This window comes from Nansenia antarctica (genome assembly GCF_963989245.1).
Source record: "Nansenia antarctica genome assembly, chromosome: 19".
Classification (NCBI taxonomy): domain Eukaryota; kingdom Metazoa; phylum Chordata; class Actinopteri; order Argentiniformes; family Microstomatidae; genus Nansenia; species Nansenia antarctica.
Window position 1 is genome coordinate 25008942 of NC_137692.1, and position 12557 is coordinate 25021498.

The window sequence follows — 12557 nt, forward strand, 5'->3', positions numbered from 1 at the left end:
ACAACATTGATCCCCAAAACTAATTGTTGAGGCCTTTGGTCATGTCCTACTGACCAAACACTTTCCATGAGCAGTGCTGAAAAAAGTGCTTCAAATAAATAAATACAAACAGCTCTAAAAATACTTCTGGCACCACTGTACGAGTCTGAGAGAACAAAGGAGGAGACAGAGACGGTTGCAGTGAACACACAGTGTCACAGTTTTAATGAAAGTTTTTTTTTAACAGTCAAAAGTCAAAACCATAGATCCATGGTCAACTCATCCACATGAAACCCCCATACGTCACAACTGCCACTCAGCCTTAAAAGCCCTTGCCTAATTCCCACCATAGAAACATACTGGTGAATTATTAGCGTCTCACAGTAGCTTCGGTCCGCTACAATATAGCAATTTATGACGGTTTTGATAAACATGTTTGCTATTTATAGAAACCCCGGTTTTCCATTTAACCGTAAACCTTCCAACTCTAGTACGTACGCACCTTAGATGTGACGCCAGCTACCCTCCAGTCACCAGCTCACACACATGCAGCTAGCTCCTGAAGCGGGGGATCGAACTAGCGAGCTTACCGATTGCCATCCGGGCCTCTCTAACCTTTGGGCTACCTGCCGATGATTGTTGGATGAGTCTTAAGGGGGATGAGAGAGGGTTGAGGTGGTTGCAGGGCCGTGCTGGCCTGTTGCTGGGCAGAGTAGAGGTATGTAGAGGGTATGCCGGTCACAGCCAATCAGAGGACGGAAGAATGATGAAATCTTGTGGAATTTCAGACTCTCTGAACCCTGTAATTGCAACATCACTGAGTTTAGCCTCTAAAGGCCTTTCTGGTCGACGTCTGATTTCAGATTATGATAAATATATATATTTTTTATTGAATGAATGAATGAATGAATGAATGGTCTTTATTGTCATTGCTATAGTACAGGTACCAAACAACGACATTTAGGAGGGGTGGCTCCCCTGGTGTTAGGAAAGAAAAAAAAAACTGAAAAAAAACACAAGAAGGGAAAGGAGCTGGTTTACATAAATAAAGGCTATGTACACTATCCACTGTACTATACTATACAGATAGACGACTAGGGTTATTTAATATATTTAATATTTAATTATCCTTGTAAATGTAAAAAACATATTTTAAGATTTTGTCTGTTCAACACAGACAGATGCAGGGTCAGTCAAACCTTTAAACCAGCTGATTTATACTGTGTCTGAGTTTGTCAAGCTGAGTGACATAGACCAGAGTGTCCAGCAGCATAGGGCTGCTTTGTTGCTTTGTTTGATGTCCACCAATCAATCAATATTTCATGAAGTACCAAGGTGTGTGTGTGTGTGTGTGTGTGTGTGTGTGTGTGTGTGTCCTAGCATTCCCTGTGTTGTGTCAAGCTGCTGAGCCTCGCCTGGCTGCCTGTGTGTTAAAGAAGTTAATGATAGGCTTTTGTTTTTGATCCCACTGTACACACACACACACACACTGTACTCGCCTGGACGCACAGTAAGTCTTGACCAGGGCCTCTGTACTCGACACAACATGCAGAGTTTTTACCAATTAGGATTCCTTTGTTGTTTGTTACTTTGACACATTGTCCTCTTGACCCACCTGTCCTATCCGACGGCAGGAGGTTAAATCCAACGTCTCCTCTCCTCTCCTCCAATCACAGGCCACGGGGCTCAGGACACGGCCGTGATGAACGGGGGCGGGGCACACGACCACGCGGAGGAGCCCAGGCAGGAAGTGGGCTGCGACGGCGACGGAGACGAGTCCAACGAACAGGAAGTCATCGTGATCCAGGACACCGGCTTCACCGTGAAGATCCAGGCGCCCGGCACGGAGCCCTTCGACCTCCAGGTAGAGAACCCTAGAGAACCCTAACCCTAACACAGTTAAGTCCAGAAACAACAAGACTGGTCTGGTTGGGAGACGTGGCATAGCTCTACAAGAAGACAATCACAGCCGTGCTGATATTCAGTATAACAGCACTCCCTCTCGTGTGATATTGCTTTTATACAACAGTTCTACAGCGCGATTTATTAGTTAACAGTAATAAGCGACAACAGATTATGATTTGTTTGTTTATTTAATCATAAAAATAAATAAAAAAATAGTTCCGCAACTGAACTTCAAATGGACTGTTGCCTAGTAACCGGAACACAAACATGTAGTCTAATTAACGGTCATTTAGTAGAACACCTGTGCGGCGGAGTGATACATATAGTTAAAAGTCCCAGTGCTGTTATACTGTATATCAGCACTCATGGAATGCCTCTTGTCCAATCAAATTACTTGGTCGGAACTAACTGTTGTATAATGTGTGATATTGTATGAAGACATTGATCTTACACACACTATCCTGCTCCAATTGAGCTTTATGTCTGTCTTGCTGACATTTCCCCCCCCCCCCCCCCCACCAGGTGTCACCCCAGGAGATGGTTCAGGAGATCCACCAGGTGCTGATGGACCGTGAGGACACCTGCCACCGCACCTGCTTCTCCCTGCAGCTGGACGGCAACGTGCTGGACAACTTTGCCGAGCTGAAGTCCATCGAGGGCCTGCAGGAGGGCTCCCTGCTTAAGGTGGTGGAAGGTGAGACCGGGTGTCCAGTAACAGAGCGTGAGCGTAGAATTATAAGGTTCTATCTAGTTGTGGCTAGGTTGTACAGTAGGTCCTATCCAGAGCTACTCAAACCGTCCTTTTTTTACTTTAAAATAGCTTTTCAATTGACCTTCTTTTTTGTTCTTCTTTGAGTTTTCCGAAAAGTTGCTATACAATTTATTATTATTGGAAGATACTAGCAATACTTTAGGATATAACGAATTGTGAAGTGAAGTACATTCTCATGCAGTATGCAAATACTACTTAGTGTGCCATTATATCAGATTCTGAGGACATGTTTGGATGTGTAGTAACGGGTTGTCCCCCTGCAGAGCCCTACACGGTGCGCGAGGCCCGCATCCACGTGCGCCACATCAGAGACCTGCTGAAGAGCCTGGACCCGTCTGACAGCTACAACGGCGTGGACTGCAACTCCCTGTCCTTCCTCAGCGTCTTCACCGAGGGGGACCTGGGAGGTGAGGGTGAGGGTGTGTGTGTGTGTGTGTGTGTGTGTGTGTGTGTGTGTGTGTGTCAGTGTGTAGGGGCTGAGGGTGTGTGTGTGTGTGTGTGTGTGTGTGTGTGTGTGTGTGTGTGTGTGTCAGTGTGTAGGGGCTGAGGGTGTGTGTGTGTGTGTGTGTGTGTGTGTGTGTCTGTGTCTGTCTGTCTGTCTGTCTGTGTGTGTATATATATATGAGAGGCCGTTGTAAAGCGCTTTGGATAAAGACGCTATATAAGTGATATAAGTAAGTGCAGTCCATTTACCGTGTGTGTGTGTTGTGGTGACCACCATGTAGGACTGGGTATCAGAAGCACAACCAGGTAGAAACACACCGACTACAGGCAGCAGCTCAGCCTCGACGGCACATTTACTAAAGAATAATAAACACAGGGAAACGGTGATCATAACCTGTGAACGGTTATGTTGCCAATACACCCGGTACTTTGTGGGGGTCACTACTGTGTGTGTGTGTGTGTGTGTGTGTGAGAGATATTGTGTGTGTGTGTGTGTGTGTGAGATATTGTGTGTGTGTATAAGCTGACCTTCATGTTTCCTGTCTGCTGTAGATAGCGGCAAACGGAAGAAGAAAGGCAGTGACCTTGAGCAGATCGACTGCACCCCCCCAGAGCACATCCTGCCTGGCAGCAAAGAGCGCCCCCTGCTGCCCCTCCAGCCACCCAACAAGGAGTGGAAGGTACACAGCCGTGATGAGGGGGGGGTAGTGGTGGTCTAGTAGGGGGGGTAGTGGTGGTCTAGTGGATAGTGAGTTGGACTTGTGATCGGAAGGTTGTGAGTTCAAATCCCGCCTGAAACCACACCACTACTACTACTGCCCTTGAGTAAGGCACTTGAGTAAGGCACTTAGCCCGCAGTTACTCCACGTTATGAAACGTGTGTAAAAAGGTACCCAGAATGCAAATATGATTATATGTCAAGGCTGTAGATGTTCATTTTATAATAGTGCTTACTGGCCATGATAAACCAGTAGCCATCAAGGAATGAGATCACATAGTTACCAGAATGTTCAGTGGAGAGTGTTATATTGTGTTATATTGTCCAAACAAAGCAAATGGGCTACAAAATAATAGAATAATGCATCATTTATTTAATAAAGTCCCGTTCATGTTGTTAGTTTGGATGGCTTCATTCACCCTCGGTACTAAATGAGTTAAAGTTTGTACAGTAGTACCTGATTCTGAAGACAACCAGTACATCCCCCCTGTGTCCCCATGGTAGCCCATGCAGTGTCTGAAGGTCCTGACCATGAGTGGCTGGAACCCTCCGCCAGGGAACAGGAAGATGCACGGGGACCTCATGTACCTGTACATGGTGACGGTGGAGGAACGCCACATCAGCATCACCGCCTCCACCCGCGGCTTCTACCTCAACCAGTGAGTTGACGTGTTACACGTTTGCACCTTTTCCGGACCAATCACAGTGCTTACAGTCTGCGTAGGTGTGCCTCGTAGTTACATTTTTGGAGAGGTGCGCGTGAGCCTACTACTGCGTAATCTACGCAGGCTACGGTGTGGGCTGCGCTGTAGATTTTACGCAGAAGTATACATTGGGCTTTAGGGTTCGTCCCTGAGGGAGGCCAGCAAGTGTTATGATGACAGCCTGGAGAGGTTGAGGAGGAGCAGGTATCAAACCTTGGTTCCCACCATGTTTTTGCGTTCTGACCTGATGACGTTTGTGTTCCACCACCAGGTCCACCACCTACACCTTCAACCCCAAGCCGGCCAACCCTTCCTTCCTGACCCACAGCCTGGTGGAGCTGCTGAGCCAGATCAGCCCCACCTTCAAGAAGAACTTCACCGCCATGCAGAAGAAGAGGTGAGTGTCTGAGCTAGCTGTCTGAGCTAGCAGTCTGAGCTAGCAGTGTCTGAGCTAGCCGTCTGAGCTAGCAGTCAAAGTGTCTGAGCTAGCCGTCTGAGCTAGCAGTGTCTGAGCTAGCCGTCTGAGCTAGCCGTCTGAGCTAGCCGTCTGAGCTAGCAGTCTGAGCTAGCAGTCAAAGTGTCTGAGCTAGCCGTCTGAGCTAGCAGTCAAAGTGTCTGAGCTAGCAGTCAAACTGGCCCCACATGATCCGGTGTTGGTCCCAGACAGTGTAACACAGGGGAGGCTGGTGGAGGTTGAAAAAACGGAGGATAGAATAGGATAGAGCGGAATGGTTTGAAAAAACGTGTTTTGATACCGTTTCTCCTCATTCCATTCCGTGACCTCACAATGAGCCCCGTCCTCCAAGTTCTAACCCATCCACTGGTGCCAGAGGTCTAACAGGGTATCCGCGGTGTCTTGAAAAGTATTAAAGGTTGATAAACCAATTTTGGGAAAATCAAGACCCTTAATAAGTTTAAAAAAATCTTATCACGATTTTATGAGGTCTTGAATTTTGTTGGTATTTTTCTGAATTAGACTCTGTCCAAAGAGTTTGAGTCCTAAAAACTTTTAGTAAAAGTTCGTGAATTTATTAGTTTTATTAAAAAAAACAAAGATGAACCGGAAATTGTGTTGTATGATAGTGGTCTAGTCTATTGCAAACTAAAACTGTTAAGTTAAAGGTGTCACTGATGTCAACGGTTACAGCTCCAAGTGGCGGTGAGGTCTGGAAAAATATTGACAAGGTCTTTAAAAAGTCTTAGAAAGGTATTGAAATTAACCTCAAGATTCCTGTATATACCCTGAGTAGGTAACATATACACGGCTGTTCTAGTGTCAACTGTCACTTAGATCCAACTGTCACTTAGATCCAACTGTCACTTAGATCCAACTGTCACTTAGATCCAACTGTCACTTAGATCCAACTGTCACTTTCAAATTAACCTCCAGATTCCTGTATATACCCTGTCTAAGCTGTGTGTTGATTGGCTGCAGGGTCCAGCGACACCCCTTTGAGAGGATAGCCACGCCCTTCCAGCTCTACAGCTGGACGGCGCCGCAGATGGACCACGCCATGGACTGTGTGAGGGCCGAGGACGCGTACACCTCCCGCCTGGGATACGAGGAACACATACCTGGACAGGTAGACACGCACACACACACACACACACACACATGCACATGCACACTCACACACACAGTGCCATCGTTGCTTATAGAGCCTACACACACACACACACACACATCTGAGGTGAACTTTGAACTGTGTGTGTTTGTTTGTTTGTTTCCAGACACGAGACTGGAACGAGGAGCTCCAGACCACCAGGGAGCTGGCCCGGAAGAACCTTCCGGAGAGACTGCTGAGAGAGAGGGCCATCTTTAAGGTGAGAGGCTGCTGAGAGAGGGGCCATCTTTAAGGTGAGAGACTGCTGAGAGAGAGGGCCATCTTTAAGGTGAGAGGCTGCTGAGCCATCTTTAAGGTGAGAGACTTCTGAGAGAGAGGGCCATCTTTAAGGTGAGAGGCTGCTGAGAGAGGGGCCATCTTTAAGGTGAGAGACTGCTGAGAGAGAGAGGGCCATCTTTAAGGTGAGAGACTGCTGAGAGAGAGGGGGCCATCTTTAAGGTGAGAGGCTGCTGAGAGAGAGGGGGCCATCTTTAAGGTGAGAGACTCCTGAGAGAGAGGGCCATCTTTAAGGTGAGAGACTGCTGAGAGAGAGAGGGCCATCTTTAAGGTGAGAGGCTGCTGAGAGAGAGAGGGCCATCTTTAAGGTGAGAGACCGCTGAGAGAGAGGGCCATCTTTAAGGTGAGAGACTGCTGAGAGAGAGGGCCATCTTTAAGGTGAGAGACTGCTGAGAGAGAGGGCCATCTTTAAGGTGAGAGACTGCTGAGGGAGAGGGCCATCTTTAAGGTGAGAGACTGCTGAGGGAGAGAGGGCCATCTTTAAGGTGAGAGGCTGCTGAGAGAGAGGGGGCCATCTTTAAGGTGAGAGACTCCTGAGAGAGAGGGCCATCTTTAAGGTGAGAGACTGCTGAGCCATCTTTAAGGTGAGGATTTAGGAAGCCAGTCTATATTCATTATCCTATCTAATCTCTGCGCTCCAGTATTTCAAAAACCTATTTTTTTATTGGATCAGAGTGATGCCGAATCTTTTTTGCTACCCAGAGTCACTCAGATCATCTGGCTGGTTCTCAGCTCTGATCCTGGATAGCAGAAACAGAATCTGTTAAAACAGGTTAAAACATTAGAAATACTGGACCCAGGTCTGTGCTCCATAAATACCGCCTCTTTTCTCCCTCTTCCTCCACCTCTCTTCTCCCTCTTCCTCCACCTCTCTTCTCCCTCTTCCTCCACCTCTCTTCTCCCTCTTCCTCCACCTCTCTTCTCCCTCTTCCTCCACCTCTCTTCTCCCTCTTCCTCCACCTCTCTTCTCCCTCTTCCTCCACCTCTCTTCTCCCTCTTCCTCCACCTCTTCCTCCACCTCTCTTCTCCCTCTTCCTCCACCTCTTCCTCCACCTCTTCACTTCTGCTTTTGAGTAGGATGTGGACGGAGGAAGAGGGGAAGCGAACGATCGATCAAGTTTCTAACCTTTAAGTTTTCTCCTCCTCACTCCTCCGGTTAAGCTAATTAATAACCAAAGGAGGCTGAGTCTTTATCAATCATTTCAGAGTGTTTATTAAACTCTTGCAAGAGGGGTCTCCTGTACAGTCAACAGAGGGTCAGAGTACAAAGCCCACCTCTCTATGGGGTTGGTTCATCTTATAGTTTCAACATTCAGTTCTTGTACAACATCACGTGGGTACAGATAACACAGAGCATAACTCTTTCACATTAGCCTTGGAGAGAAGGGAGTGAGGGTTACTCTTTATCTAGCACCTGCAGTTTTAGTCACTTTCCATTCTTGTTATTCATACAGTCTTCAGTGAACATAATACCATCATTGTATTACTGGGGTAGTGGTGGTCTACCGGATAGTGAGTTGGACTGGTGATCGGAAGGTCATGAGTTCAAATCCCACCTGGGAAAACCACCACTAGTGTGCCTAGTGAGTAAGGCACTTAGCCCCCAGTTACTCCAGGGAGACCGTCCCTGTAATCTCTAATTGTAAATCGCTTTGGATTAAAAGCATCTGCTAAATGTTAAATTAAAGATATTTTTCTCACAGTTTTCTCCTCCCTCCTCCTCTCTCCTCTCCCCCCCCCCCCCCCCCCCCCCCACCTCCAGGTCCACAGTGACTTCGCGGCCGCGGCCACGCGGGGCGCCATGGCGGTGATCGACGGCAACGTGATGGCCATCAACCCCGGCGAGGAGACGCGCATGCAGATGTTCATCTGGAACAACATCTTCTTCAGCCTGGGTTTCGATGTGCGCGACCACTACAAGGAGCTGGGTGGGGACGCCGCCGCGCACGCCGCGCCCACCAACGACCTGAACGGCGTGCGGGCGTACGGGGCTGTGGACGTGGAGGGCCTCTACACGCTGGGCACAGTGGTGGTGGACTACCGGGGCTACCGGATCACGGCCCAGTCCATCATCCCCGGCATCCTGGAGCGCGAGCAGGAGCAGAGCGTCATCTACGGCAGCATCGACTTCGGCAAGACGGTGGTGTCACACGCCAAGTACCTGGAGCTGCTGGAGAGGACCAGCCGACCCCTCAAGGTGATGATGATTCACACACAATTCACACACACACACACACACACACACACACGCACACCCTCAGCCCCTACACACACACACGCACACACACACACACCCACACCCACACCCACACACACCCTCAGCCCCTACACACACACACACACACACACACACACCCTCAGCCCCTACACACACACACACACACACACACACACACACACACACACCCTCAGCCCCTACACACACACACACACACACACACACACACACACCCTCAGACCCTACACACACGTGCTCCACAAAGCTCCAATATTTTGATACTATTTTCCTTTATTATCAAGATTCCTATTTAATACAAATCTGATTACTGTTATGATGATAAATATTACTTATTAACAGAGGTGCACATAAGTGGTGCACAGGTGCGCATGCAGTCCAGCGCCACCTTGTGGGGAGAACCACACCTGCTCACTGAATCCTCCTCTCTGTCCTTATCTATCCCACCCGCAGGTCCAGAAGCATGGCGTGCTCAGCGAGAAGGAGGAGGTGGTGCAGCTGTGCTCCTCCGTGGAGTGTAAGGGGATCATCGGCAACGACGGGCGGCACTACATCCTGGACCTGCTGCGGACCTTCCCCCCCGACCTCAACTTCCTGCCCGTGGAGGGGGAGGAGCTATCCCAGGAGGCCGTGCGGCAGGGCTTCCCCCGCCCCCACCGCCACCGCCTCGCCTGCCTGAGACAGGAGCTGATAGAGGCCTTCGTAGAGCACAGGTGTGTGTGTGTGGGTGGGTGGGTGGGGGGGGTGGGTGTGTGTGTGTGTGTGTGTGTGTCGGGGAGTGAGTGAGTGAGTGTGTGAGCGAGTGAGTGTGTGAGTGTGTCCTATCCTATCCTAGATACCAACCAGCTGTTCTCTCTCCTCTCCTAGATACCTCCTCTTCATGAAGATGGCAGCCCTCCAGCTGATGCAGAATAAAGCCAACAAGGAGAGCAGAGCAGCAGCCGCCCTCACAGAGACCCCCGCCCTGCCTGCTCCGGAGACCCCTCCTACCCTGCCTGCCGCAGAGACCCCCCAAACCTCCGCCGACACCCCTGCAGAGACCACCCCGTCAGAGACCCCGTCAGATACCCCCAAGGCAGTCGCCACGACGGACAGCACCCAGACCACACCCACAGAGGAGGGGGGCGCGGTCCCCACGGTTCCCACGGTGACCACCAACGGCCCGTCGTCGTCGGCGCCTGTCGCCACGGCGACCCAGAACGGGGAGTGTGAGAACCCTCTGGAGGGTAAGGAGGCCGAGGAAATTATCCCGGGCTTAGCCCAGGCCAAAGAGCTGGCCGAGTCGCTAGCCGCAGAAGACGGATCTGGTATCGGTACGTCCAAAATATACGTCAGGGAGGAAAAGGACGAGAAAACAGGGAGAGCCAACCTGGTGGAGAAATGCGTTTTAATTATTTATTTTTAAACATTCTATACATTCTATATGTTTTTATATCAACATTCTAGATGTTTTTATATATCAACATTCTAGATGTTTTTATATATCAACATTCTAGATGTTTTTATATCAACATTCTAGATGTTTTTATATCAACATTCTAGATGTTTTTATATCAACATTCTAGATGTTTTTAGATCAACATTCTAGATGTTTTTATATCTTTGTAGAGCTAAGAGTTCTGACATCACAACGCTGGTGTGTTTAGTTGCATCTCTCCACCGGGCCCGGCGTCTCTGTCTGGACCTGGTCCTCTATGGGGGAGCATGGACCCCGACACCTCCACAACCTTTCCCGTTTCTATCCCATTTAAATCATTAGCGGTGAGGGGATGTGACCGTATCAACCCAATAACCCCCCCCCCCCGACTTCTCCAGTCGATCTTCCTATTGGATGGTGTGATCTGATCATTAATCAACGTGGTTTTGTGACCCTCGGGAAGAAATCAAAGACGATGGTTTGCATGTGCGGTGTTTGCCCTAAAGCCTAAACCTTTCTTGTGTCTCTGCATGTTTTTTTTCAAGTGGATAATCTCTAATGTTAACTTATGATTCTCACGTGATGGTGGTGATGTTGGTGTTGGTTTTCACCTTCTGTCTGCCCACCCCTCACCCCTCCACCCCCCCCCCCCCCTCCCTCTCTAGACCCCAGAAGCAGAGAGGTGGTGCTGAACGCCTGCAGGGCCGTGGGCTCCATCAGCAACTCCTCCTTCGACATCCGCTTCAACCCCGACATCTTCTCACCAGGTAGGACCGGAGTGATGCGTGATGGGAAATGTAGTCCCGTTGTAGGAGAGGCTGCAGTCTGGCACTAGGTTCTCTACTTGAAGCATATTGATGTTATTGCACCAGGCCAGGAGACGAAATTGGAATGGCTTTTTTTCTTTTTAAGATGCCGCTTGATTGACTCACCAAAATACAGCTAAAATACTGAGGAACATAATAGGGATTTCACTTTTATTTCATTTTTAACAACAGTGTCATTGGCGATTGAAGATGGTTACCCTATCATTATCATGTTATGAAGGCGTTGGCATGTGGTCCCCGAAATATAGCAAAGTTAAAAAGCATAAACACAACCCTCTGGTGATGTGCCCGTATGTCAGGCGTGCGTTTCCCTGATGAAAGCGCGGACGACATCCAGAAACAGAAGCAGCTCCTAAAGGACGCGGCCGCCTTCCTGGTGTCCTGTCAGATCCCTTCTCTGGTGAGTCTCACAACGCCGTGTGTGTGGGGGGGCAGGGGGGTGCCGTGTGTGTGGGGGGGGCGGGGGGGTCTCACAACGCCCTGCTGTACTAACTCAAAACACCACACAGGCATTAATAAACACCTAATGGATCAGATTATGTAAAAAACTAAATTTTGACCAAACATGGAGACAGAACCTTATAATTCTAACGTAAAGCACTTTGAATTGCCTCTGTTGTATAAAATGTGGCTTTACAAATAACCTTGCCTTGCCTTGTGTGTGCAGGTGAAGGACTGCCTGGATCACAGTGCTCTGCCCATGGACGGAGCCACTCTGACGGAGGCGCTGCACCAGCGAGGCATCAACATCCGGTACCTTGGCAACGTGCTGGAGTTCGTGGACAAGACCCCCGCCAAGGCCCAGCTGGAGCACTTCTATGTGAGTGACACCCGCAGGACCTCCAGGGGAGGCCGTGACATCTCTGGGATCTAGAGGGGAATGTTAATGAACAGCAAAGATATTCTCCTGCTGCTACAGTGTTCTTCAGTGTGCTACAGTGTGCTACAGTGTGCTACAGTGTGCTACAGTGTTCTACAGTGTTCTACAGCATTCTACAGTGTTCTACAGTGTTCTACAGTGTTCCATCGTTTCTCTAACAGCCATGTGTAGTTGTAGAATAATGTAAAAAATATGTAATAGAGTCCAGAATTTATTTGGATTATCTAGTTTTTTTACCCCTTTTTCAAAGTTGTATGTGTAAGTAATTTAATTAATTAAAGTAAGTGTGTGTTTCTCTGTTTTATCTTCTAGAGAATAGGAATCAGTGAGCTGATCACCAGATGTGCAAAACATTTCTTCAAGACATACCTCCAGGTCAGTGGCTCGTTACACGTGGACAGTGATTGTCATCCCTTTTAGCTGCAATTGACACTTTATTTGTCTCATTGAGAGATGGAATGGATATGTAAACAGTAGACCGTACTATCTATATTGTGTGTGTGTGTTTGTGTTTTTAATCGTTATTTTTTGGAGTGGGGCAGTCCTACTCTCATGTGTGTGTGTGTGTTTATGGGACAGAGACAGTAGAGGAAGACAGGAAGTAAGGAGGAGAGGGTATTTCAGCAGGGCATTGGCCGACCTTCCAACCCAGGCCGACATTGGCTTACGTGTGCGTTACTGTAGGCCGTGGAGCTAGACCACTGGACCACCTCAGGCCACAAACGTACTATATTTACATTTAAGTAATTTAGCAGACGCTTTTATTTAAAGTGA

At 48.6% G+C, this 12557-nt stretch overlaps 1 protein-coding gene across 3 annotated transcripts in view; it reads left to right on the forward strand.

Annotated features, from left to right (window-relative positions):
- Positions 1-12557, forward strand: part of cluha (clustered mitochondria (cluA/CLU1) homolog a) — a 34059-nt gene that overhangs the window by 7813 nt on the left and 13689 nt on the right. For 2 of the 3 annotated variants that reach the window (XM_080548762.1, XM_080548764.1), the window contains exons 2-16: positions 1656-1843; positions 2407-2578; positions 2920-3063; positions 3653-3780; positions 4323-4477; positions 4794-4919; positions 5958-6105; positions 6254-6346; positions 8186-8620; positions 9113-9372; positions 9527-9972; positions 10742-10843; positions 11203-11303; positions 11571-11723; positions 12096-12158. In XM_080548762.1, the coding sequence (XP_080404888.1) occupies positions 1656-1843; positions 2407-2578; positions 2920-3063; positions 3653-3780; positions 4323-4477; positions 4794-4919; positions 5958-6105; positions 6254-6346; positions 8186-8620; positions 9113-9372; positions 9527-9972; positions 10742-10843; positions 11203-11303; positions 11571-11723; positions 12096-12158 (2714 nt within the window). The remainder of the gene's footprint in view (positions 1-1655; positions 1844-2406; positions 2579-2919; positions 3064-3652; positions 3781-4322; positions 4478-4793; positions 4920-5957; positions 6106-6253; positions 6347-8185; positions 8621-9112; positions 9373-9526; positions 9973-10741; positions 10844-11202; positions 11304-11570; positions 11724-12095; positions 12159-12557) is intronic. The other variant, XM_080548763.1, reaches the window with a different exon arrangement.